Below are 27,872 nucleotides of genomic sequence, written 5' to 3' on the forward strand. Positions count from 1 at the left end.
GCATCTTCTGCTGGCAGAAAAGGAAAAAGTTCCATAAAAATCACAATGGTATCTCTAGCAAAAATACACAAATTGAAATACTAGCAGCTTGACAGCAAATTAAAAAAAAAATTACCATTTCTGTTCTTTGAAAATGCTTTAAATTTAGACAATATATCCATGGCATCTAAGCCAGTCTGGCTGCAATGTAGTCACTTCATGATTTATCTGTTTTACCTTATCCTTCTAGTTCTCAATTGTTTGAAAGTCAGAATTGCTGGTGATAAGCATCTGACAAAAGCTTTGATAGTCAGCCATTCCATGAAGCAGAGAGCCAGCTGCCTAATGGAATATATTTTTAATTCCCCATCTTGTTCCTACTCTAAACTTCGAAGAATAAAGTTCATTCCTGTGTTATCATTGACCTCTAGCTTTCTGCATGGCTATATGCAGGTTTTTTAGTAACCTACTAGATTTGAAAATAAAAACAAAAGAGAAATTTGTTCTGAATGCTACCAAATTCATGAAGCCACTATACCTACCTTATTTAGGTTCAAATAAGTGTTCTCGTGTCCTGGAATGGCACTGGTATCACCCCTTACAGTAGCAGTAGTAGAGGAGAGGGAACCAATTTTCCTATGTGAAAGAAAATATTCAGAGACAGATGGCTGACAGTACAAAATACAGTATCAGAGATCACTAACATTCTTGAAGATACTGGAAATCAACATTGTCCAGTGTAATAAGGCATAATAAAAACAGTGCCTGAAGTGATTAGACTGGTTAGACTAAGGATTGCTGATGTTTTAGAAGTTTATCCAAGTAACTAAGCACGATTTGCTTATCACAAAGCCAACCTATCCTGTCAGAACTTGTGAATAAATTAAATCAAAATACTGGTTTTCATGCTAGTATAAAAGTGATGGGGAAAAATGCAGCATTTGCTAACAGCTTGTTCTCTTTCATTTTATAGCGTACTTTGCTCTGCAAATAGCTTTCAATTAATTATAGAAACACCCTTTCAATCTATTAAAACAGTGCTCAGAAATGGGATTGTGTGGAAGAAACTCAATGAAAAAAGAATGGATGTAGTCTCCAATATTTTCATTTCTGAATCAAGAAAAGTTCTAACAGACAGCAGACTTAACTTACACTGATATCGCAGTTGTTCTGTTTTCTACAAGACTATCTGAATAACTGGGATAATGTAAAGACTATATAGAAAGTATGCAGCCAAGATAGCCCACTTAGATTTGTATAGGTGGCTCTGATTTTGTAGTTTTTCAGTGTTTAATTTTACAACATATATGGATGTGGGATCACAGTCAAATTCACTCAGGTACCTYTACAGAACATACAAAACATAAATCTATATGATTCAAAGTCATTGCAGAAACTTCATGCTTAAACATTATCAAATTTTTTGATCTATAAAAAAATCTATTTGTGAATTTTAATTGCTACATTTAATTTACCTAGTATTTTTTAAATTAATCATTAAGTTCTAATGTCAAAAAGCAGATCTACGTTCAATTAAGTTGCAATGTCACATATAGGGGTATAGTAAATGCATAAGCTCCTTGAAGGTTTTAAAGTGACATAAGAGCATAAACCATCTTTATGATTAAGGGAGCAAAAAGGTTGCCTAATTGCTTAAGACCTTAAAGCTGCATAAGCATATAAACTGTATTAGTCCTTTTGGCTGTCACTGCCTTTGCATATGCATTGGAAGATAGGGACTTCTGAAGTTATGCATGCATGCAACCCCTTTCACTCAAAATCACAGAATTACAGAATGGTTGAGGTTGGAAGGAACCTCTGGAGATCACCTAGTACAACCTCCCCCTGCTCAAGCAGGGTCACCCACAGCAATTTGTATCCGGGCCTGCGTCTAGGTGGCTGTTGAATATCTCCAAGGATGGAGACTCCACAATCTCTGGGTAACCTGTTCCAGTGTTCTGTCACCCTCACAGGAAAGATGGTTTTTTTCATGTTCAGATGGAACTTCCTGTGTTTCAGCTTGTGCCTGTTGCCTCTTGTCCTATCACTGGGCGCAACTGAACAAAGTCTGGCTCCTTCCTCTCTATACCTTCCCTTCAGAGGCTCATACACATTGATAAGATCCCCCCTCAGTCTTCCCCAGGCTGAAGACTTCCAGCTCTCTCATCCTTTCCGCATATGAGAGATGCTGCAGTCCCTCAGTCATCTTAGCAGACCTCTGCTGGACTTGCTGCAGTAGCTCCATGTGTCTCTTGTACTGGGGAGCCCAGAACTGGACACAGTACTCCAGATGCAGCCTCATGAGGGGCTGAGTAGAGCGGGACGATTACCTCCCTCAGCCTGCTGGCAATGCTCTTCCTAATGCACCCTAGGATACCATTGGCCTTCTTGGCCACGAGAGCGCATTGCTGACCCATGGTTGGCTTGTTGTCCACCAGGACACGCAGGTCCTTCTCCGCAGGGCCGCTTCTAGCAGGTCAGCCCCCAAGCTGTACTGCTGCATGGGGGTTATTCCACCCTAGGTTCTTCTCTGCCCAATTCTCCAGCCTGTTGTGGTCCCTCTGAATGGCAGCACAACCCTCCAGTGTATCAGCCAGAACTCCTCCCAGTTCGGTATCACCAGCAAACTTGCTGAGGTTGCAGTCTGTCCCTTCATCCAGGTCACTGATGAATAAGTTGGACAATACTGGACCTGGTTTTGACCCCTGGCGGACACCACTAGCTACAGCCAGTTCTCAGTCCACTTCACTGTCTGCTCATCTACCTCGCACTTTCTGAGCTTGCTTTAAGTGGGCATCTTTGGCATCTACAGCTAAAATTCTGCTCTCCATGCAACACTACCAATATACGCCACCTTCTAGTTTGTTTTAAGATGAAACAGTGAACAGTGAACTTCCCTCTGTTTGGACTTGACACTGAATTGATTAGATACAAAACCAAAACCAAATCCCAACTTTAAACAGATGTCTTGGACAAAAATTACATCAGTTTTATACAGCAAAATTCCAAATGAATACYCCTGCCCTGGTAGACAATACAATGCATACCGTTACCTGGAGCAGAAAGCACTGTGGACAAGGAACAACACAGCACTGACTCCAGGTGTTTGCGGAAGTGAAATCTGGCTGTCTTCATTCATTTTATACCTGAAAATAAAGATGTTTGTACAGGATATGTCAGGTAGGTTGTGTATTCTTCCCAGAAAAAGTTAYAGACTTTACTGGTAATCTAAAAAATTAAACATTTGGTTTCTTAGAGCATATGTCAGCTGAAAGTTTTAAACACAGTTTTCCAAAATCAGTTAATCAGTGATGATGGATTAATGATAGTGAAGAGTAAATACAGAATGTGCTGGTTCCAGAAAAAACAGGAACCTGATGGAATGACAAACATTTCATTCCATCAAGCATTTCCTTGAGAATTAGTATTTAAGATAAAAGTAAAATAACTTACACTGAATTTAACTAGTGAAGTTAATATTAGAAAAACACCTGTTCCTAGCATTCAATCCAGTCATGTAACCACTGAGCATAATATCCTACTTGCAAAGTATTGGTTTCTCTTTCTTCCATGCATCCATATGAACTGGCCTCCTGATATATGGGGAGGCAAAAGCAAAGGAAGAAGAGACAGTGCCAGAACTGCATTTGGGCTTTTATTTCCTGTTGTGCAGATAAATTCAGCTCACTTTCTCACAGATGTGCCTATTTTACACATGAAGAATGCAGTGAAACTATCAGGTAGCATAGCTAAATCTTGACTTTGAATGATCTTAAAAAAGCCTGTATTCCATAGCCAACATAGAACCACCATCACGCCTCTCCAGTCAGTCTAACCTAACTTGTTGTCATTGTTTGCTTTCCTGATGTGGCAGATTATTCCAGATCAGAATTTCTGGAATTATCCTGAACCATTTTGTCATTTCTATGAACTGCTTTATTTCCTGAAGTATATTATGCGTAACCAGGAGCAAATAGAAAGATCTTAACCTTTTAACTTACCAAATCACTTCACTTTTCTCCTTGTTGGACATGTAACCTGCTGCTTTCTTTTTGTTACTGACAGCTTTGAACTTAAAGTAATAATTGAAGAAACTAATGCCAGTTCTGACTCTGGCACTGGAATGCACATCTTCCACCTGCCAAAGAGCTGCCATGTATTATGATGAAGCAAAGGCAGCTTCTCAACAATTCCTGCTGATGCTGCTTCACTTTGAAAAAATAATTGACTAGACCTGGGAGGTATGGAGTTTTCTTTCCTATCTTGTGATTCCATATGTGGCTAAGATTTCCATGCAAACTGAAATTGTTCCAAGAAAAGAAAATGAAGATTCCACTTTGCCATTTGCACTGAACTGTATCCTGTAGCATGACAGTTAAATCTTGTGGAAGATGTAGGTTCAAAACCATCTAGACATAAGCAGGAACTAAGTCCATGTCTCCAAAGTACTGAGGCGTACCTTAGTCATAGGCTTCTTGAATGGAGAGGACTCTAAACATTTCCTCTTCCTTCCAAGTGACTGACAGCTAAACATTTCAAGTTGAAGTAAACATTTTTCCCAGGTGATTTTTTGTATTCTTTTGAAGTGAATAACCTCAAATAAATTTTCAGCTTTTACCAATCTAAAATATATTTTTCTCCCCTCAATTTGATTGCCCCCCAAAACCAAACTAACCAACAAGTTTTTTCTATTAATTACTACTGGTCTTGTTAAAAGTTTTTGCTAGAACTAGGCAAAACAGGTCAGTGGTATTTGATGTAGAATCTGATGTGGGCAGATAGATGCCAGCTGGAATCGTAAAGGTGTTTCAACAAAACGCCTCTACTCCTTAGTAGGTAGGAGATGGGAAGGCATGGTAAAACATTCCTCAAAGCTATACAGCTTTTGGGTTGTGTCTCTCCCTAGCCCCCTCAAATTACTTGAATTTCCCTAAATTGTCTATGAGAAAGAAGAGCTATTTCAAAAGGAAATTATCTTCATCAGACTTGAAGGCAAGAATAAAAAGACATTTAAAATGAGCAAGGAACAAGAGAGGCTCTACCACAAATATAGGTTGAGGGGAAAAATACAGAATTGCAGAAAGGCACAGTTATTAGAACAGTACAAAGGTTAAAAAAAGACCAGAGGATAATACAAAAAATATAATCCTAAAAAACTAGCTGTTGCCAAAACAGTACTCTCCTTTGCAAAATAATTTAGTTTCTTTCTTTAAGACAAAACTGGTTGTGTAGTTTTTCACTGGTCATATCTTTTTCTTGTTGCTTACTGAATTATCCTTTTTTCTCCCTTGACACCTTACCCCTTCAGGCAGGCAGTGATGCCTGTCCTTCCCCTTCACCTCTTGGAATGGAATGTCTTTCCATTACTTCATCTTTCTCACTTTCAAGATCAACAYCACTGCTTAATCCCACAGCTCCAGCTCAATAGACTGTGAGAGGCTTATTTCTGTCTGTCTCATTTTAAGAAAATTAGTTTGGTAATCACAGAATCACTCAAAAATCAAGGTTCAAGGATCTTTTAATAGAAGGACAGCCAAATTCACCATCTGAAAGTACATCTAAATATAATTAAAYCTCAATCTGAAAGCCAGAAGCAATGACTGTAACATAGTTAAGTGGGCATTTCAATTTCCCTTTTCAGTGAATGTCTAGGATATTCAGCTACACATCTATAAAAGGCATCTCCTTACTAATGAAGGAAGGATGCTGACTAAACCTCTCTAGCCAAACAAGAACAGTGGAACAAGCCAACACTGCAGTGCCTGTTCTCAAGGCACATTGTAAGAAAAAAAAAGAAATGTGCAAAGCTTTTCAAAGTGCCATTTAAGAGCCTACACTGAAGCTGCTTGCCTGTTCCTACCTTGTGCCAGAAATTTTCATATGGATGTGAAGAAGTGTCTCAAAGATTGCATCTGTCTGGGAGAAAGAACCTTTATGTACTTTATTTTCTGAGACACACTGATTTCCAAACCAAAGATGAAGAAATAAGATAAAATAGGGAGCAGAACTGGCACCACATCAATCGCTGATAATGCAGCACTTTTGTCAGTATCAGCAGAAATTGCATTACTTTCCAGATGTCCTCCTAAATAAAGCATTCAAAATAAGGATGCTGCTACAGCACTGTAGCAACCACGAATCAATGACAGAGACTTAGCGAGTTTTCCTCAGTGGTGGTGCTGAATTATGTCAAAACCCTATTCTTGATCACATTACTTCTTTCACAAAAGGACAGCATACTGGCTAGCAGAATAATCTTGAAGGAGAGGGTTGGGGGGGAGGGGAGATAAATTGCAACTCTTAACTCCTACTTCTCCGTCACCCTTGACAGATTGCTCACACATCAGAAATGATACTTCTAGTAGCAAATACTGAAAAATCTACCTTAGAATTTCCAATATGTTCTTTGAAAGGTTAGTGTGAAATACTGGAGATCAAAATGTCTCTATGGAAATATTACTTACAGACATCTGACAGAGGCAGCTTCAAAATCCCACAAAATTACTGCACCATTTGCACTTCCTGTAGCTATCAAACTGCATCCTCCTGTTTTTAGCACATCAAAGCACTTAATTTCCCTGGAAGGTACAAAATTCTACAAAAGCATTAAAAAGGAGTTTTAGTTGCAGTAATGTGGACATTAGAGCATTAAATGTTTTAATTGTTAATTTAACAAGATGTCGAAATTGACAGTATCTACAGCAACCATAAATTCAATACACTTTATTTGAATGCTTCTGTATTTGAGACATCCAGCAGCACCAGGAGGAAGCAGTGAATGCTAGTAGTTGAAGACTCCCTGCTGCGGGGGCTGGAAGCCCCCATCTGCCAACTCAACATGCTGTCTAGGGAAGTTTGCCGAGGGCTCAGATCCAGAACACTATGAAGAGGCTGCCAAGGCTCGTCTGGCCCTCAGACCTGCCTCCCTGCTGCTTCTTCATATGGGTGCCAAGGACACTGCTGGGGAGTCCTGCTGTGTATCAAGTATGACTGCATGGCTCTAAGGATGACGGTCAAGGACATGGTGGTGTTCTCCCCAGTCCTGCCAGTGAGGAGGAAGAGTTTGAGGAGGAGTGAACAGATTCTGTAGGTCAAAAAGGGACCACAGGACCATCTTTGAGAATTGAGGACTGCTAGGAAGAGATGGGATCCACACAATGAAGTGGTGCAAAACCATCTTTGCCAACAGGTTGGCCAACTTGGTGAGGAGAGCTTTAAACTAGGAATGATGGGGGAGGGAAAGAATGACAAACAATCCTGTGAGGAAGAGGTGAACCAAGCTGATAAGCAAAAGGTGCAAGGTGGGCTGAAAGGGGCCTAGCTCAAGTATATGCACACAAGGAAGGAAGTAGTCTGCAAGACGGTATTATGGAAGAAGCACTCATACCTTTTCTGGGAAATCAGCAGACTGGGTGCCTCTCTGATGAGCCTGTACAGTAATGCGCTCAACAGAAGGAACAAACAGAAGGGATGAGGGGTCTGCATACAGTTGCAGGACAATGATCTCACTAGAATCATAGAGACCTGGTGTGATAGCTCATGCGACTGAAATGCTGCAATGGATTCATATAGGCTCTTGAGGAAAGACAGAATGGGAAGAAGAAGAGAAGCAGYTGCCCTTTATGTAAGAGAGCAACAGGAATTTACAGAGATCTGCCAGTTGAGTGCTTATGGGTCAGGATTAGCAAGCAGACCAACGTGGGCAACATTGTGGTGAATGTCTGGTGAGATCGCCTGCTCAGGAAGTAGATGACACATTCAGACAACTGGAAGAAGCCTCACGCTTGCATGCTCCAGTCCTCATGGGAGATTTGAACCATCCCAATATCTGCTGATGGGATAACAGAAGAGCACAAGCAATCCAGATTTATGCAGTGCACTGATAACTTCCTGACACAGGTGACAGAGGAGCAGATGAGGGGAGGTGCTCTGATGGACCTCACATTTACAAATGAGGAAGAATCGGTTGGGGATGTGAAGGTGGGGGCAGCCTTGGCTGGAGTGACCATGAGATGGTGGCGCTCATGATCCTGAGAGGAGGGAACAAGGCAAAATGCAGGATCACATCCCTGGGCTTCAGGAGAGCACACTTTGGCCTGTTCAGGGACCTGCTTGGAAGAATCCCATGGGAATCYCAGTCCTGGAGGAAAGAGGAGTTCAGGACACCTCCTGATTTTCTAGGATCACCTCTTCCAAGCTCAGGCCTGGTTCTTCGCAATGAGGAGGAAATAGAGCAAAGTCTCCAGGCATGAGCAAGGAGCTCCTGATAAAACCCAGGCATAAAAAGGAAGCCTACAAGARGTGGAGGCAGAGTCTGGTCACCAGGAGCAATACAGAGACATTGTCTAAGTGTGCAGGGATGGGATTAGGAAAGCTAAAGCCCACCTAGAGTTGAATCTGGTAAGGCATGTGAAGGACAACAAGAAGGGCTTCTACAGATATGTCAGCAGCAAAAGAAACATGAGGGAAAATACACGTCTGCTGCTGAAGGGGGCATGGGAACTGGTGACAAAAGACAAGGAAAAGATGGAGGTACTCAATGCCTTCTTTGCCTCTGTCTTTACTGATAAGACTTACCTTCAGAAATCTCAGGTGTCTGAGACCAGTGAGAAAGTCTAACACAAGGAACACCTACCCTGAGTGGAGGAGGATCACATTAGGAAACATTTAAACAAACTGTACATACAAAAACCCATAGGCTATGATGGGATGCATATATGAGTGCTGAGAAAGCTGGTCAATACTATAATGAGGCAACTCTCAATTTGAAAGGTCATGGTGACTGGGAAAGGTTCCTGAAGACTGGAAGAAAGCAAATGTCACTTCCATCTTCAAGAAAGACAAGAAGGAGGATCTGGGGAACTACAGGCCAATTGACTTTACCTTGAAGCCTGGGAAGGTGACAGAGCAAGTAATTCTGGAAACTATTTTGAGGTACATGAAGGACAGGAAGATTAGTGGGGGCAGCAAGGATTTTAAAAGGGGAAATCATGCCTGACCAATCTGGATAGTCTTCTGTGACTTCTCTAAGATGAGATTGGACAAGGGAGATCAGTGTACTAGATTTTGATTAAGCATTGAGAAATGGTATTAAAAGCTTGCTGTCTCAGAGACTGTTGCATGGTAAATCCTAGTATAGCCTAACTTTTAAAATGACAATCACTTTTTACTGATAGGAACAATGGTTCAAGACCATTCATAAAGCTCTTGGAATAGCCCAGAACAATTGGAATTATCCCTTGCTTTTGGTTCTTGTGTTTTAAGAACAGTTAGTTTATCATCCTGCCYGTCCATTCACCTGTCCTTTCTGCCTATGACACTATTGCTTTCCCTATACACCCAAATGCAATAAGTATAATTTGTACTTACGTATTCTACAGTTATTGAATTGTCACTCTTATTACTAATGTCTAGTACATAAACATGTCTTCTTCATCCAAACGGTATTAAAAACAAGATTAAGTGGACAGTGCTTTGTATTACATTGAAATTGCAACACCAGATCAGAACTATGGATTGTGTTCAGTGACATTCAATACCTCAATTGATTTAGAGCAAGTTTAAATCACAAAAGTAGTCAGAGAGTAAAATGCATCCTGAAAGGTTATTTATTAATCTCTAATATTTTGCTSTAAGTGACCCTGCTTGAGCAGGGGGGTTGGACTAGATGATCTCCAGAGGTCCCTTCCAACCTTACCGATTCTATGATTCTACAATTAATTTAAAATTTGAAGTCTCAAGTTTTGTATTCTTTCCAAAAATATCTTTTTAGTATTAACCATTGTATCACTGAGTATTTCTGTTACCTAAATAAGTTTCTGTTTCCCCTTTAAATGTGATTATGCTCCTGCCAATGATCTGGTAACAAATAAAGTAAAAGTAATTGCCCTGTGTATCGGTTGAATTCATCACTGTTCTATTTCACTGAGTATCCCCTTTTTCTTCTGTTATATGCTATAATGATCAGAGTGGTAGTAATTAAAGAACTTTGCTGTTACATGATGAGCAGTTTACTCAAATAGATTTTGTGTCCTTGATCTCCCTGAGATGAAGTTCAGTGAAGGTTCTCTCCTAAAGTCCATGGAGAAGGAATATGGAAAAATACTAGATGGGAAAGTAAAAAAGATACCAGGCAGATGATAACACTGCTGGAGGAAGGAGTCCTGGAGAGGTACAGCTGGAGATGACTATAAGTAAGGATACTCTGGAGTTGTGATATTTACATTCACTTTGGTTTCTCTATACTCATCCAAAGTAACGGAATGTTTAGTGCACCAACTGCAGCATCTTTCTCCATACCTATCCTCAAGCAGAAATAGCAGAGCTCACAAAGGAGTTATGTTTGCAGATAATCTCCTATTAGCCAGCAGCCTTTATTATGTGCAACTCACTGTGGCAATTTTAAACAGCAACAAGAACCAGAAGCACTTTTTTAAAAAAAGGCAGCAGTCTGCAGCTTTTTGCAGCACTAGCCACAGGCACTGTGAAAAAAAAATATTTGCTCTGGGAAGAGAGATTTGGCAAGTCATTGTTTAATGTTATTTGAAATTGGAAAGGTATCTCACCAGTTACATACAGGGCTAAGAATTACTTTAACGTCTGCCCAATCTTCATGTKCCACTATTACTGAAGATCAGTTTATCAATAATATTGAAATGTCAATATCAAAATATCAAAATATTGAATAATATTTTACACTTCCTTTGTAAAAGACTCATCATATAAGGACCTCAACTTTTATTATTTTCTACAGGAATGGGAAGTGCTTAATCCTGGAGACAACCATGCAATTGGTTATTAGGCAAATATACCCCACAGAAACAATTACCCTCTTACATGATTTATTTTAGACTTTTTAGTGTACTGAAAAATTTGGAATACCTATTTGGTTTTCATCCTGTTGTTAAAAGATGCAATTCTCAGTTGCACAGTAAATTTTTTACTTTCTGATCTTTTCTARATAATGTTGAAATTTGAAATGTTTCTCACCTCTGTTTCATTGCTTAGAGAACTGGTGTCAAGTAACAGCTGAATATCTGGAAAAAATTCATGTGCTTGTAAGGASTCAGGCTTCAGTGACAGAGACAAAACTGAATTCTTTTGTGGAAATGCCACTGCCTCGGGAAGCACCCATGTAACATTTAGACATGTTTGAACTTCGTTGCCCTATTAAAAAAGTTGACATAATAAGAGAGAAAGAAAGGATTTTTGTATTCATAAGTAAAAGATCAGTGTGTGCCAAAACCTTTTTTTTCTGTGCCAAACTACAAAAAATATTGCACACTTCACTTTGCACTTACTACAGTGCAAACAGAAGAGCAAGTTAAGATATTTCAGCTCACCTTGCATTACCTGCTAGTATATCAGAAGTTGACTAGCTGTGGAGTTTGGAGTTTTTTGATTGTCTGCAATTTAACTACCCACTTAAATCGAGTTGTTGCTTCAGTTACAGCTGCTTGTTTTATTAACTTTGGTAATCTCCAGTTCATATCTAGCATGTCAGCAAAGCTGGTGACTGTCCCACTTGTGTGAAAAGATCAAGGTCTTTGGTTCAGCCATAGCTCTCAGTTACTGATCTTTCCCAATTGTGCCTAGAGCCAGATGAGTTATCACGATAGTTTCTCCACCTATAACAAACCCACTCAGTATCTAGTTTATGCTTTAACCTTGATATCTCTATATTTCTGTTTTGGGAAGTGTTACAAAAATTGGCTCCTTGGGTTTTGTTCTGTTTTCAGAGATGTCTAGAACTCCAAAATGAGTATCAAATGTATCAAACAAGAAATTGCTTGGGAGAAGGACTAAAAATTTTAATCAGTATTTCTGTGTGGTTTCTAGAATAAAATTTACTCACAGCAGTATTTGGGTTAAATTGCTTTCTAAGCTGTTAGTAAACTGAATACAGAATATCTTTTACTAATTTAGAAATACCAGATTTAATTATTTATTTCAAGTTTTATTATTGCGAGATTGAATTTTCAGAGCTGCTGCATAAGGAGGCTCTCTTTCACTGCAAACTTCATGGAGAGAAAGCATTATATAGAAATGCCTGGTATGTTCCTATCTAGAGCAATCAGAATGTATTATGTTGTGTATTAGAGAGAATAAATCCATGTACAATTATAAAAAGCTGTTACCTCACGATCTTATAGGTTTTAGGGTTGTATGTTTTTATATACAGTGCTACAACTATCCATTGCAGGGTTATGGTTATGTGATTTGCTAGTGCCTCATGTATGTGATGTTAGACTGGAACAAGAAGTGCATTCATCAGTCTATGAACTTCATTAGTACAGGCTGTTTGACACATCCCAGATATATCTACAGGCAAACTACTTCAGAGCATCTGCTATCCCTGGCAACAGTATGGCAGATTCCTCCAAATACTAAACTCTTTTTGGGATGCTGCTCAAGTTTACCTTGCTACCTATCACACTTACATATCATATGCCTATCATTACCTATCACACTTAAAGCCTTTTTAAAAATGTAGTAATAATAATAAGCTGTATTTCTCATTATCTTTGACATATTTGTGTAAAAAAGTAGTTCAACAATTACACACCACAGTGCTAATGTACTTAGATTCATACAGACTTGGAAGAGATGCAACTGTTCCTTACCAACCTGTTTGTCAAGGTATACATTTTCATCACATGCATGATTTAGCAATTTCAGTAATAACACTGGGGGGGGGGCATTTGTTGGGCTTAGTATTTCAGAAAAAAGCTGAATTTCAAAAGCAAAAACAGCTTTTTACTAGCAGGAGACTCATAAGTAATAAACTATATACAAAGACAAAAGCTTGTATGTTTTTTCCTAAATGTATCATTGGCTAATAAATCTTGTTACTCCTTCCTACAGATCTTCCTTCCCTTTCACTCAGTGGATTTAAGGGTTCATACAGCGAATCTGTTTTAAGTAAAATATTCCAATCTTGAGGAAGACAATTCCAGAAGAACAATCTGTCTGATAAATCAGGCCTCAGCTGTATGCTCCAAATACATCCCGTTAATTTTTAGCTGAAAGAAACACAGAGTAGACTGGAAATTGAGCCAAGTTCAGGAATTCAGTATGATGTATTGCTGCTTTGTCACTTTGTATCAGATTTAAGCAGTCACTTTCCTAATTTAGGATTTTAGTAGGAAAATAAAATCCTTCARTCAAAATCTTTTCTGATACTGAGTTTTCTTGCAGGTTAATACCACGGTCATCTACTTTTCAGAGAGGAAAAATGCAATAAGAGGAATATTGGGCTATAGTTAGAGAGCTCAAAACTATCGGGTTATAGGCTTGAGGCCTTTGAGGTTTCTGATATTGAATCCTGAGTCATGAGAGTTTACTATCAGTAAATATTAAAYGGAGCCCTTATGGTAGAGATCTCTGGGATGGAATGGCAAATATCTGAATCTCAGTGCTTGATGGCTTAATTGAGACAATCTCTCTACACAGAACTGTTACCAAAAACTCAAGCAGATGATCTGTGCTGTTCCATGGCCTGAGGAGTACACTGAGGCTGACAGGCAGCTATGGAAGAGGAAAAGGTACAGCTGCCTCATGAGAACATGGCACTAGGCCAGAGGCACTACTGTTAAAGAGCAGGGCTTTATTCAAAGCATTGGGGCTGAGTACATAAACAGGATTTGCAGGAACAGTTCTAGTCTGTCTCAGCTGCTAGTGAACTAAAAACTCTCTAAACAAAGTAAACTCCATCTATAATAACAATGGTAAAAATTTAAAGCTTTCACTGTAAAGGATCTATAACTAAATGCTTTAGAAGTAAACTTCTTGTGACTAACTTGTGACTCCTTCGCTAAGCTGTGCTCTCCTTCTCCAATGAACCTAGCAGCCTTCTGAAGGAGTGTACTGAGTGAGCAAACTTGGGAGGGGTCTGAGGCTCTGGTTTGGGGCTTAAGGATGTTCAGCTGCCCTTGATCTATGTCTCAGAGTAGAGTTCTAGATGAGMGGCCTGAGAACAATGATGTCCTATACAAAAGGTTTCTTCTATTTAAAAAGAGAAAATACATTGTTCAGGTGAGGATCACCTCATTTTAGCAAAATTCCTCTTCCTCTTGTGTAGACTGTGTATCCTTCCCATACACTTCAAGAAGCCTCCCAAATGGATGCTGGTTCCCTCTCAACTSTAAGCCACTGCTGCATAAACAGCAGAGCTAATTCTTATTTCTTACACCACTCTGGTAAATCTGGTAAATCTGGTAAATATCTGGTAAATATTACTGAGATGACCTCTCGAATGCAAAGGAAAGTATTTAAACACCGCAGTTTTTAATGTTACAGCCAGTCCCAGGGATATCATTACAACAGCCAGATCTGGAGCTATTCTGATCAAAGTGGCCTCTGAGTGGTCAGTGTTACTTTACGCAAACCCCCAACACATCAGTGTCAGGGAATGGAATCAAGGTACTAGATATTTCTTTCCTAAGACATTATCTTTGGGAGTGATGTGGTGGCTCCTCTCCCTTYGTGAACTGCCAGCGTATATATTAGGTAAACAGGTAGGGAGCATTTGGCTATATAAACCAGCAAGAAAAAAATGGCTCCAAAGGGTTCTGCATGCAGTAGCCATAACTCAGTCTGTGCAGACTCTGCTCAGTGTCACACTCCTGGATCTACCTGTGCATACAAAATCCAATTTTGTCATGTGATATATATGCTATGTAAACAATGTGTATCAAATACACAAGTCCACAATACATTTATGTCGTTTTTTTTTTTTTTTTTTTTTTTTTTTTAAAAAAAAAAAGCTAATTGATACCAGGACTGGGAGTTGCACAGCTTCAGCATTGATGAAGCCTCAGAGTCACTTTGAAAACTTTCTCTAAGTAATTCAGGCCATTGTAGTCCCTTTGCATCAATAATCCAGAAGGGAGCATTTCAGCTGCTAATGTTAGTTTATGAAGGACGAAAGAAAGGAAACATTTTTAAGATATAGTAACCATATTCTGCAACCATGCATCATCTCACTTATTTGACTATTCCTATTAACTTTTAATGAGTAACAGTATATGCATGCAAAGTATGTAAGATCTTGTGGCTCTTTTCCAGCAAACACAGATTAATTTGACAACTGTGACAACATATTCAAGAATTGAATCATAAAAGCTCAATCACAAAGAGAAATGTTCATGTCCCATTATAGGGACATGGAAAGAAATGATCAGAATGCTGAAAAAGAGCAACAGACTAATAAACATATTAACACTTAACTAGAAATGCAGGAAACTAGTTTGATGGTATGCAAAAAATGGATAGCTCCCTGTCAGTTTCTAAGTGTTCATCTACAAATTAAGGAAAAAAAGTCTCTGTTTACCTTTAAAATTAGGAGCTACCAAATTAAATTACAAAACAAATTTACATACATATGCATATATGTATACATATATATGAAAAACCTGAATGATTTTCATCTTCCCACTCTGCTCCAAAACAAGAAGCACATGTTGACTCTGACTAGCTTTCAGATAAACTACTTGAAGCAGACGACGTTTATCATCTTTGCTCTGCTGGGACAAAGGCAAGGCTTTCACTTCCTGCCCAYTTCCAAAATCCCAGACTTTAACTGTTCCTAGACAGGAATGAAGAAGAYGTACAAAAAAGAATGAACTTTCAAGAATAACACGTTTTAAATTCAGAAACTTGAAATGGATCAGATAGGAGAGAGAGAGAAAAAAACAACTGAAGGTTCAGAGCTAGGTTGCTGATCTTTTAAAAGTAATGTTATTGTGTATGTGTTTCTTAGGAAAGCACTCTAAGGGAGACAAGCCTTACCAGAAAACACTTTCACTGCTAGCCCCACTATTTTTCCATCTTTTTCCATGTTTTATTTATTTTGTAGCCCAAGATGAAAGTCCACTGCCTATCTCTCTCTCGCTCTCTCTCTCTTTTTTTTTTTTTTTTTTGACTAAAGCTATCAAGAGCATAAGCAGAGTGGTGGACAGTCTGACGTAAGACTTCAAGATCTAAGCTACAGCAGGGAGCAGAGTGACCCAGATCACAAGACTTTATCTCACAGGATCAGTGAGGAGAAGGAACTTGAATATTCTCTTACGTGAAACAGTTATCACATATGACTGCATTTTTGTAAGGCTTGATAGCATTCACCTTCTGTCATACTCTTAAGATTCATAAAGGATGCATTCTCTGCTCCCAAGGATAAACAAGAAACATTAGTCTATAACTATGCTGTGTGGAAGAGGCTGTCTTCTGTCTATGTGAGGCAGCTTTCAAATATTTCATGTATTTTAATACTTCAGTTGTGTACTTCTGAACATTTGAATGTGAGCAGAAATCAAGAATTATTCAGCCATGTTAACAGATAACAGAATTATTAAAATTTGTGGCAAAATTCAGTGTAGAATTTGTGAATAAACTGGAGAGGTTTTGTCACATTGTCTAAAACTAATGCATCCTAAATAATGTAAGGGAAAAATTCAATATATATATATTCTAGTGTTCAGTGTCTGTAAGACACTATAAAATTTAGCTGAGACACTATAAAATTGGAAAAATGACTTTTTCCAGTATATTACAACTTAATTATTAAAATATCTGTCTGTCTTCCTGCTGCAGAATTTTGTGGACTAGTTCAAAATAATTATTTTTCCAAATTGGAAAAACTCTCCTTTTACTATGTTTGTTGTATAAATGCTAGTATACTCATTATGTTCTCATTGTAAATGGATCTAGTTTATATGAATACCATTTTAAACTAAAATGGAAACAATGTCTCAATATAGTAAAGAATGAAACAGAATGTAAACTTGGGTAATGTCAATGCAGTGCTTTTGAAATGGCAAACATTAACTTTGAAGAGGACATACATTTGGGCATATTTACCTTCATTTTAATGCAACTTTCTTGAGCTACAAGGGTATAAAATGCTAATGAAAACAATGTGAAAAACAGTTGAGTTGAGGTCATATGCATTCATGAAAGCTGATTTATATCATGCCAGGCAGGAGCCAGTTTTAGTAAGACCATGTAGGAATGCTGAGAGCCTAAAATATGCCAGCATTACAATATTAACTCTAGAAGACCCATAGTATAAGGGATTAGCAAATGGCTTCTAATGTAAAGTTAACTACCAAATTTTATATATATGGAATATTTTCCTCAAGAAACAAATGCAATACTTTTTACAGTTCAATTTACACTGGCTTATCTAAGTGTTATCACTGCAGAAGGATTGCAGAGCTCAAAGTATTTTAGAAATTGTGTAACAAAGGTGGATACTCACAGCCACTATTCACAGTTTAATCCTAGGCCTTTTGGAATGGTTAGTAAAACGAAAAATTGTCTACTCAATCTCGAATCATCTAATTACAGTGGTACCCAGCTCCTAACTCTTATGACGAAACACTTTCAGACTAACAGCTATGCAGGTAGTCTTTCATAAAGCAATGGACTAGTGAAGTGCCAGAGTTCAAGCAGCCTAAAATCACCTTTCAACGAATCAACTGTCGTAGAAAACCCAAACAAGACCAAAAAAGCCCATCCCCTTTCCCCCCAAACTTTAAGCTATGTATCCCTTTCTGTGCATACTTCTCCATTTTGGAGGACAGCCAAAAATCACTTCCTTCTCTCACTGAGACAGAGTGGTTCAAGCCAAATAGTTCTGACTGCTCATATCACATGAAATTTTAAGTAACATTAATGAAAAGGTGGTAATTATTTAATTGCTTTACCATCACATGCCCCAGTAGCAAAATGAAAACCTTTTTCTTCAATGGCTGCACAGGTCACTTCAATATTCAGCCCATGTGCCTCTTCAATCTGATATATTTGATATCCTGTTTCTAGCTCCCAGACCTAAAAAATGATATTAATTATTTGCACTCCATCTTCCAAAAAACTCACTTAATCTATTCTAGTTTAACTGCAGAAAGATGAATACTTCTAATAGCAATTTTTTACATCCCATGGAATAGGCTCTCTGATAGTTCATGAGATTCATTATCACAATGCTGTATTATTTCACTGAAACAATCGTCATTTCTCTGAAAATGTCTCACTTCCCAGTGAAGCCACTGTAGCATGAAGAGGTCTATATAATAGGCTATGAGAGAAACCCTTGTTAAGTCAGAGAGACTGTTGTTAAACATGAGTTTTTACAATGCAAAAATCAAGGAAATCTAAGAAAGAATGGTTAGATTTATAATTTCTATGTTGAATATCCAAATGAGGCTCTTCATAAATATTTGGTCTGAAAATGTAGGAATGACTACATCTAATCATTATCTAAGTCTTTTTGGACTTTAAACAGTGCCTTATAATGAAACATCAGTACAGAGTTTGGCCTCTGTAATGGAATCACTTGGATTTAACTGGATTTACAAAGTAGCTACTCATGTCAGATGCACTATTTGGATCTGATTTTCTATATCACTGAGTGCCCAAAACTATTTTGCAATTGTAATGGTTTTGTAGCCACTGTGGTCTTTGGAAGGGAAGATTTATAGTGAGAAATAACATCTTTATTAGCTGTATAAAATACAAAAACATTTATGCAAACAAGCCTTTCTCCAAAGAATTGGTATACATCAGTAGCTGGCCCCAAAATGTATACTACCTCTTCCTACAAATCTTGCCACCTAACTCCATCAGCAATTAATGACTACTGCAGGTCTTTAGTATCACTGATAATCAGTGTCACACTGTTAATTACATCAACAATGATGGTTATGTTTGCTGTGAGTTTTCAGATACTTCCACAGTGACTATTTTTCAATTGATTCAAATGTAACTGGTAGAATTAATAGGCACATTTAATTTTTTCAGTAATGTTTCAACACAAATAAATTTGGCCAGAGAATGCATCTCTAGCTTGACAGGATGGGAAAAGCTTGCAGATTTTGGAGACAATGGTTGCTGATACACCAGTATGAACATGAAAGTCACTCGACACAATTCAAAATTTGATATACAAGAACAAACATTGGTTAGGACAAAATTTTTATGGTCATTACCATTATGTATCTAAAGATGTCCTGGAAAAACTTAAAATCACTCAGATACTAATATTCCATTGAAATCAGTGGGTACTAGGCATCTAGGGGTTCTTAGAATATCTACTGAGTGACTGAGTTCATTTCTAAAACAGTGTCCAAACAACTGTCTCTAAGCGGCTGAGGCTGAAATGAAATAAATGAATTGAAATGAATGGAGAATCTTGCAGCCAGATCCTTGAAAGTTATTTAAGTTTTAGCTTTCATTGACTTCAATAGGAGCTAGATATCTACAAATGCTTGTGATCTAAGTCTAAGTGCTTTGGAAAATAAGATTTTTTTAGATGCATTTTGCTCACTCTCCCCATTCCAAATGCCTTACAAGCTCATTTGAACATAGCCAGTGGTCAGGGGACGGGAGTGAGCCATAATAAAAAGTAACAATTGAGAGAGGTTTCTATCGCCTTATTTTTCTTGTTATTTGGCTATTATTTTTAACACTTCTCCCTCACAGTAGGATTTGAAATCCTGAAGGCTCAGGAAAATGTGTTCTAAGAAATTATTTGGAAGAGAAAAGCAGCTACAGAAGGCCAGCAAATTGGCTCCAAGAACTGTTAGCCAAATAGGAACAGATTCAGAAAACAATACAGTGAAAGTCAGGTTGTGTAGTTTAGGCACACTGCATGTACTGGAGGAAATTTTCAATTTTAATCAAGGAATCTTTTTGTCTGAGAGCAAAATCTTTTACATGGTCCTGTTTATACAAAGTGATGTGCTTTGTTGTGCTAGTGTTTGTTAATTATGTCAGTGCAGGTCAAGGAAGTAGTTTTCTGACAAAAGTAATGATGTTGAAGCCMAGTAACTTATTTATCATGGCTTACCACTTCCCTGAAGAATGAGAGCACAAAACAGCTACAAAACCAATACTCTGAATTATAAACAACAATCACTCCTATTTAATTGGCCAATAACTTATATTCAATGAAAATAGCTGAAACTTTGCTTTTTCAGTTTAAGGGGTGACAACTTACACTCACCTTCAGTATTGACTCTGAGCAGACAGTGAGAATTTGGTGAAAAGCTCTGTTATAAACCACAACATTGATGCTTTTCTCATGTGTCTGTGGAACCTGTTTTGTATCTTGTATCACATGAGTCAAAGGATAAATATCAATGACCGATGAACCTGCACATGGTCAGAGGGGTGAGAATACGTGCATTTTATATAGAATACCAGTTATATTCCCTGGATATAGAAGGACTTTATATACACCATAAAGTTCATTTGAGTTCTTCTGAACAGAGTAAGGAATCTTCGCTGTTTCTTAAGTATCTCTGTTCCCAAAAACAGAAAATGTTCACACATGCTCCCTAACAAGACAAGAGTTAAACAACTGTGAAATATTTCCCTGCTTTAAACAACCACCTTCTCACCTTTTATGGGACCAATACGCTGACTCCAAGGTCATGGAGCTGTAAATTCTCCAGTCCTAGTGTGGGTTGGCGTGGAACGGAATGAGCGCAAATATATGAGACTCTGACTGGCAGATAACTTACTAAAGACAATTCTGGTATCCACATTCTTAGAGATAAATTCTATCTGCAGGCAATAAGKGCTTTTCAGTAGCTTCCTTTATAAAGCACTGGGGGGTCTGAATGGCATTTGCAGACACCGTCCAGTGGTCTCTGATCAGCATTACAAAGACAGGAAGGCAGATGGGGCAGACAAGACAAAGGAAAGGGCAAAGTTTTCACAACAGGGGCTCACAAGCCAGCGCACACATCCACCTTCCTATTTCAATTCCGATATACCACAGTTCTACCGGCAGCGGAGTAGCAGTTAGCAGATTTGTAGCAAAGGAGGAATTTGCCTAATACTTGGCATGAGTCCAGGCATACCGGCCAGCTTGGAAAAATATGGAAGGAATGCTGTGGTAATATTCAAATGAAGCATGAAGGTGAGCTGAAATCATCCATAAACATTGTCTTCTGTGATTTATGTATATAGTAGACTAATTGAAAATCTCCTCTGGAAAGTCAGGTACATAGCTGTGAGGATTAATTCTCCCACATATAGCCTCAGTCTCCCAGGGACAAGGAGACATTCATTTAGCCTTTTAATGGAATCACTAACAGAGTCCAGGCTAAGATTTTTGAAGATATTTAAGCACTGCTCCAATCAGTATTTATACGGGCAAAGCCACCTAATTTTTACAAGGATTTAGCTATGTAAAATAACTGCATGACTGAGCCTTGAAAATCTCACTGATGTAAATTTGAACTGAAGATCCTATCTGTGTCTTAGAGTGATGAAATATCCTAAAAAAATGGACTGATTAGTACTTTGGGCATTTTAGAAAATGACCTAGTAGCTGAAGTTCCTTAAGCTTTGCTCTACTGAGCAAATCCCTATATCCATTTAACAATTTGTGGTTTGGAGTCCAATGTATATATTTAGCCTTTTAAAACTGGAGCTTATTGGCAAACTGGGGTTTATTTAGCAGAAACTATGAGGTCACTGAAAAAAAAAATGTTCGTCTTCTCCAATTTGACAAGCTTTGTGCCTTTATTCCTGAAACAGGGATAGAAAAAACTCTCTTCAAAGACAATGACCTTATTTTCCTGGTATGTCTCAGGCCTCTATGGCCCCAGGAGGAGAGGTTCAAAGCTCAGGACTCTAGGGTATCAGTGACTACATCTCTGCAGTCTCCAGATTCTCTGCCTGAGACCCAGAAGGCTTCAGTCCCTAGGAATACAGACAGAGAAAATAAAATCTCACACTATGCTCTGGGCCCTCAGTGCTTCCAACGCCACAATGTCAAGAGACAGAGCACAGAAATTGTGGGATGAACTCCTGCAATATTTAATTCTTGATAAATCTGACAGTGCAGCTGTGCTGCAACCACAGATTGTGGAGTCCTCTGTAGCTACTCAGTTAAAYATGGAGTTTGAATACATCCATAAGGGCTACAAAGAGACCATATTTTGCTGCTTTAATCTCCAAATAGGAGGAGAGGGCCAAAGGAAGGGGGGAAGGATCCAGGAAGATCAGCATTTCAGTAGCTTTTAGTAAAGGACAAGGCTCAGTAAGGGTATGTGTATTTTAATTCTCCTGAAGAGGGGTTACCTAGGCTTCAGAGAAGCATTTCTCATTTACTCTGATTTTTTAGTTCTCTTGATGAATATTTTCATGTATAATTCCACATTGAAACTAGCACCATATTGGCAAGAATCACTTCAAAATGATCTTATCATGTGTAAATACTCTTACCTCCCCAAATTTGGTGAATCCCATATATCTTCTTCTTGTCCTCAACTTTGGTTATATGTAACTGTAAACCAAACATCTCAAGGGTGATTCACTCACACATTAGTTGTAGTAACATACCTGTGATAAGAGTGCGATGGTTATTGTCAAACACCATGGCAAAGATCTCCATCTCGCCAGGACTCTCTTGATTATCATGGAAGACCTGTAGCAGTGTTAGGGTCTGTATATCCCACACTCTAAAAATCTGGAAGAAGAGAAAGGCCCAAAAATCTAGTACTATATCATGTTTGAATTTTCAATCACTTTTCACTTGTATGATGGGAATATAGCCTCCAAAGAAAATCATGCGGTTACAAGTGGTACTTCTCAAAATCAGCATGGCAAATAAGAGACATTTTTATCTCCATTTTACTAAGGAAAAAAGACATACACACAAAAAAAATGATTTTCTTAATCATAAACTGACAAGTCCACAGAACTAGATCTCCTGAGAATCAGTTCTACTCCTTAATGGCAAGATGACTCCATTGTATCATGCTTCTCAGTCATGTAGAAATAAATGAAAATAATTTAAAGGCTTATATTTTGAACTGTTCTAGTGAGCAAAGCATACACCATCTGAACTACTGGGAATATAAAAATTAATTTGAGAAGATTCTAGATCAAGAATTCCTGAAATCTTTGACTGACAGCTGCTACTGGAGCAAATCAAGATCAGGAAATACCACAGAACGATCATTTCACAGAATCAGTAAGGTTGGAAGGGACCTCTGGAGATCATCTAGTCCAACCTCCCAAAGACTTCCTGTTGCTGGTTCCACCAGGGCTTGAACCCAGGACCTTCAGCAAGTAAAGCAGATGTGATAACCACTACATTATCATTTGTATGCACACAGTTCATAATGCCCTCCATAAGCAACTACTTCCAACCAATGAGGGTACTATTCTATAAGGAACACCATGCTTGATACGTTTGTTCTTATTTTCAGTACCAACAGAGAATACAACCATTGCCTTAAACTCTAGAACTTACAGGTCAGTGATTATATGTTAGCAACACTCATTTATTCCTGCCAAAACTGGTGTTGTAATTGCTGCAATCCTGTACAAACTGCTCTCAATTCTGCAACAAATTATGATGTAATTTCTCAGACTCCATGGGTTTTAGTGTGGTAAATTTCCCAGCAAGTTAATCTTACTATGCTCTTAAAAATTATTCTATCATCACCAATTAACTTCCATGTGCAACTCTCATTCAGTTACCAAAACTATAGTGAGTTTTATATGGACATTTGTGCAAGTTATTTGTATTTGTTCATTTGTGTTGTTAAAAGGCAAGGCTGCACTCTTTTTTTAACGTGAATACATGTGTTGGTACAATGCTCCCATCAGTATCGGGAGTGCCTGGGGCTTTGACAAAGGTGCTTGAATCTTTGGATGAAATGTCCCATGAAATATTAGTCTATAAAAACATATCAGCACAAACCACACCAAATATTCAGCTAAATTTAGTGGCTCAGCTGTGTCTCAGCCAGAAATAGCCCATAAATACTACTGCTTCCTGTGCTATCGTCCCTGGATGTCTTCCTCCCTCAGCTGTTCCTTATTCTTGACCACTCAACTGATATCTCAGTGGCTTTTTTAGATGATCTTGAAGCAATTAGTCAACTTCTWACTTCACAGTCTTGGCCAGGAAGCACGAAGCAACCAGCCAGCCATGACCAGGGCTAGGCTTCTGTTTCTCTAAGAGAACAGTAACTTTTGGAGGTATGATGAGGGGAAAAAAAAAAAAAAAAACTATGGGAATCTACATGCATTTCCTTGATTCTTCCAAGGATCTACTGGATGGTGACAAACATTATGGTAAAGATGAATCCAAGGCCAAAGATATCTGCTGTAGACACTTCAGGTGCAGATTCTTGCATTGTATTCCTGAAAACATACATTACCCACAGGTAAAGCAGCATAAGATGCTCTATTGGTACATGAGTTTGCCTACTGTGGAAAGACAATCCAGTAAGCCTCTTGAAACAATCCTAAGCATCTGTCCATAACAGATGGGCATTGTAACAAAAAAAGGAACCAGTGGAATTAGAGCACCAGTCACTGGACAGTGAGACTGGGAGTTATTTTGAAATGACTTGTGCTTTTCTGGTTGATATATTAGACAGCACAGTGGCTGTGCTATCTAATAGCTATCTAATATCTAATATCTGTGACTGTAAAAACTGAATAATATTGAAAAGTAGGTTTCTAGGGAAATACTATAGTAAGGTGAAAAGAATCTTGTCACTGAACTGAGATATAATATCTTTTCCAGAAACATCACCTACATCAGTTATAAAGTTGGTAGAACAACATAAAATACAAAATACAAAACAAAACTGAATATATGCAATTCTCATAATTCTATGGATTTTATTTTATCAAAGCAATAAGAAGAGTAAGCGATTTCACAGTACAAATGAATAAAAGTCAGTACTATTCTTTGCTGCTTGCTCTGCCATTAATTGCAGTACCACTTTAAGAAAATGCAGTCACTTAAAAAGACAGCAAAAACCTGGACACATCACAGCATTCAGAAATCTTTTCTCTTCCTCCCTTTTCTAGCTTGTGGGCACAGGATGGAGAGATTATGCAAGCCGCTGTTTCACATGAGTAACTTCAACACAAGGCATCACCAGCACGGCCATGAGATATAATGTCACTGCTGTTCATCTGCATCACCACACATGGCTGTACATGAATTCATGCACAAAGAGTGGCAATAACAAGCATKCTTATTTTGAACTTAGGAGGTGATGAGTGGGAGTTGCCTCAGGAATATTTCATTAATGGTTACTTTATTGTTCTACTTATTTATGGAAGAATTTCTGATGGCACCCTGACTAATTCCATGAATCCCTGAAATCCTTTGAAAATATATTCATGGTAAAATACTTCTAAAACCTGCAGACTGTATTCAAGCAAATAATACACAGTAGGAAAGGGTGGGAGTGCAAAGAGAAGAGCTTCAACTATTTTTAGAAACAGCTTCTTTCTTTTTTCCAGCTGTTTCCATCTAGTAGGAAAATCTGGTCTATAGTTACAGTTAAGTACCTCTACAATACTGGCTTATGTTAATGAAAAGCCTGTTGGTTCAGTTCAGATGCTAGCAGAACTGGCCTTGACCCACAGATACACCTTGTGTATATGATTGATACTAAATCTGCTGTGTAGGGACTCTTGCTTGAGTCCCCACATTGTGGCTAACCTTCTTCACACAGTAAGTAACAGATAGAGAGGAGTATTCCTGGAATGCAAGTTCCATTTTCTTTGTATCTTGGCTGTGAAAGCTTTAGCAGAATAATTTGTTATCCTGTTCAAGACTACAACCTGGATCACTCCCCTCAGTTTTGGGGTACTTTTCTTCTGTCTTTCATCTTTCAACCCAATGGTAAAACCACATAGCTACAGATGAATTTTCCAAGGACACTAAGCACAGCTGGTAGCCAAATTCCTCCAGAAGTCAATGTAAATTCATGTCAGAGCCTTTTAAGATCCCTTTAAAAATTAAAGTGYGCACATTTGCACACACAAACACTTTTCTCTCAAGCATCATCTACTTTCCAAGCCCTAAAATTCAGAACCTCATAGAAAAAAAGCCAGAGCTATCTCCTTCATCTGGTCTAAAGCCTATATTTGGTGAACATGTAAGAACCTGCAACATCCCTCTCTTCTATTTTTCTGAATACCAAAATAAAAGACAAAAGATACATCACAGCACTTACCAACTAATATGGTAGAAGCAGGGGAGACAGGACAAAAATGCGAAGTCGGGCAAGACAAATTCGCTAAATAAATATTTTACGTGTTCTGAGTCCAGTAAAGTTCAGGCCCCAGGAACACCATATCTCTTGCTGAGCTGTCATGAAGAGGCCATTGTGGAAACATTTTTTGACTCTAGCAGAAGTGAATACTCTTCTACTCTTTTCTGTCTGTCATTAACTGAGTTAGAGAAGGACTAAAGACAGCCAGAGGCTGCTGATCAGAAAAAGATATTGCTTCAAATTATTAGTAGTAAGGAATAAAAAAGTGAACTTAAAACTCTGCTCTAAAGAAAATATCTCAAAAACTCTCAAGAGATTGCAATAATTTCTTTTTAATGCTTGCAAATTCTCACATCTCTGTTGATACTTTTTATAAGTTAAGGAATATTGTTTTATGAAATGGACTGACTAGGTTCCTCATTTTATGGATGACTGATGCTGCAAGGCTTTAAAACACCTGTACGAAAAAAGTACTTCTGCAGGATTCACCAAAAGCTACCCTTAGGACAGAAAGAAGTTGCATGAACCACAATATTCATTGTAAGCAGAAACAGGAAGAGTAAGCAACAATTAAAGCTGATTTTAGGCTCATGTACTTAGTTTCTCTGCTCCCATCTACTAACTGTTCAGCTGTTTCAAAGTGTCATCAAAGGTTTCATGTTCTAAGTAAAAAAAGTTACAAATTCATACAGAACATCTAAGCCCTCAAGACAAAAATCACCATGTGTGAAGCACAGGTCAAACAGTAGTTCTGCTTACTGTGTTATTTAATATAGAAGTTATCTGCAGAGAGTGCAGTTGTGTGTCTTGTGATCCCTGAAGGTGATCCTGCGAGGTATGACAACTCCCTGTAGTTATTAAAAGACCTAGGAACAATTTGATGCCAATGGGATTGTGAGGCTAAACCAAGAAGGATTTAGCTCTAAGCATATTAATGCAATGTAGTGCAGCAGCTGGCACTATAGCATTACTCTCATCTTAGATACAGCATTTGAAACAATTTTCAGATATACAACTCTTTATTTACATTTTAAAGCTCCTCTATTTCTTCATTCCCTAGTAGAAAAATCTGTAACCAAGAATCTACTGGTCTGGAAAGGTATTTTTAAAATAGCCTATGCTCTAGAGCTCAGACTATGGGTAGAAGCACTATAGGAACCAGCATGGACTGAATTTACATCTAGATCTCTTTCTGTCTGCAGCAAATGCATATTACTTAATACTTCAATCATCAAATACTCGACCAGAAATAGAGTATCTACTAGATCCTTTCAGCTATTTATGCTGAGAAACAAAAAAATATTTCCCAAAGATATTTTGATATAGCAAGGACGGAGGTTTCCTTCAGACACTCCAGCTATCCATTCGCTGTATGCATGCGTGTTTGTTATAATAAATCTAAGATCTAGAGAAAGAAAGTATAACTATGAGCTGGAAAAGTACATTTTTAATTAGTTCTAATTCTTTTTACATTTTGCACTTTTTATTTGCAGACTATCCAAGGGACTAGGTAATTTGTATAAAGCAAAAATGGGAAAGGAAATAACAGAAAATCAGATAAGCTACATAAAAAGTCCAAAGAAGAACATTCAATGTTCTTGAAGGATCACGTAACAAGAGAATAAAGTTCTTAATATCTGGGATAAGCAAATAAACAGAAGAGGATAAACAACCTATAAGAACGCAGCAGCAAGGGAAGGATTAGCTTTGACTTTCAAAGCAGTATATGAAAAATGATAAATCTGATAAATATGTGGCCATATAACTTCTATGAAAGGATAACTGAAGCAGATATCCCAAATGCCTTTTGTTCAAATTATCTTGATTAAATTTAATGATGCTGATACA

At 38.1% G+C, this 27,872-nt stretch overlaps 1 protein-coding gene across 1 annotated transcript in view; it reads right to left on the minus strand.

Annotated features, from left to right (window-relative positions):
* The window catches only part of WDR64 (WD repeat domain 64), an 85,846-nt gene that overhangs the window by 13,108 nt on the left and 44,866 nt on the right, over nucleotides 1-27,872 (minus strand). The window contains 8 exon segments of the mRNA XM_085298255.1: nucleotides 522-615; nucleotides 3,033-3,125; nucleotides 6,444-6,574; nucleotides 10,969-11,145; nucleotides 15,393-15,565; nucleotides 17,685-17,808; nucleotides 19,982-20,130; nucleotides 22,333-22,459. Of these exon segments, the coding sequence (XP_085154381.1) occupies nucleotides 522-615; nucleotides 3,033-3,125; nucleotides 6,444-6,574; nucleotides 10,969-11,145; nucleotides 15,393-15,565; nucleotides 17,685-17,808; nucleotides 19,982-20,130; nucleotides 22,333-22,459 (1,068 nt within the window).

This window comes from Rhea americana, unplaced genomic scaffold (genome assembly GCF_003343005.1).
Source record: "Rhea americana isolate MKP2758 unplaced genomic scaffold, rheAme1 scaffold_137, whole genome shotgun sequence".
Classification (NCBI taxonomy): domain Eukaryota; kingdom Metazoa; phylum Chordata; class Aves; order Rheiformes; family Rheidae; genus Rhea; species Rhea americana.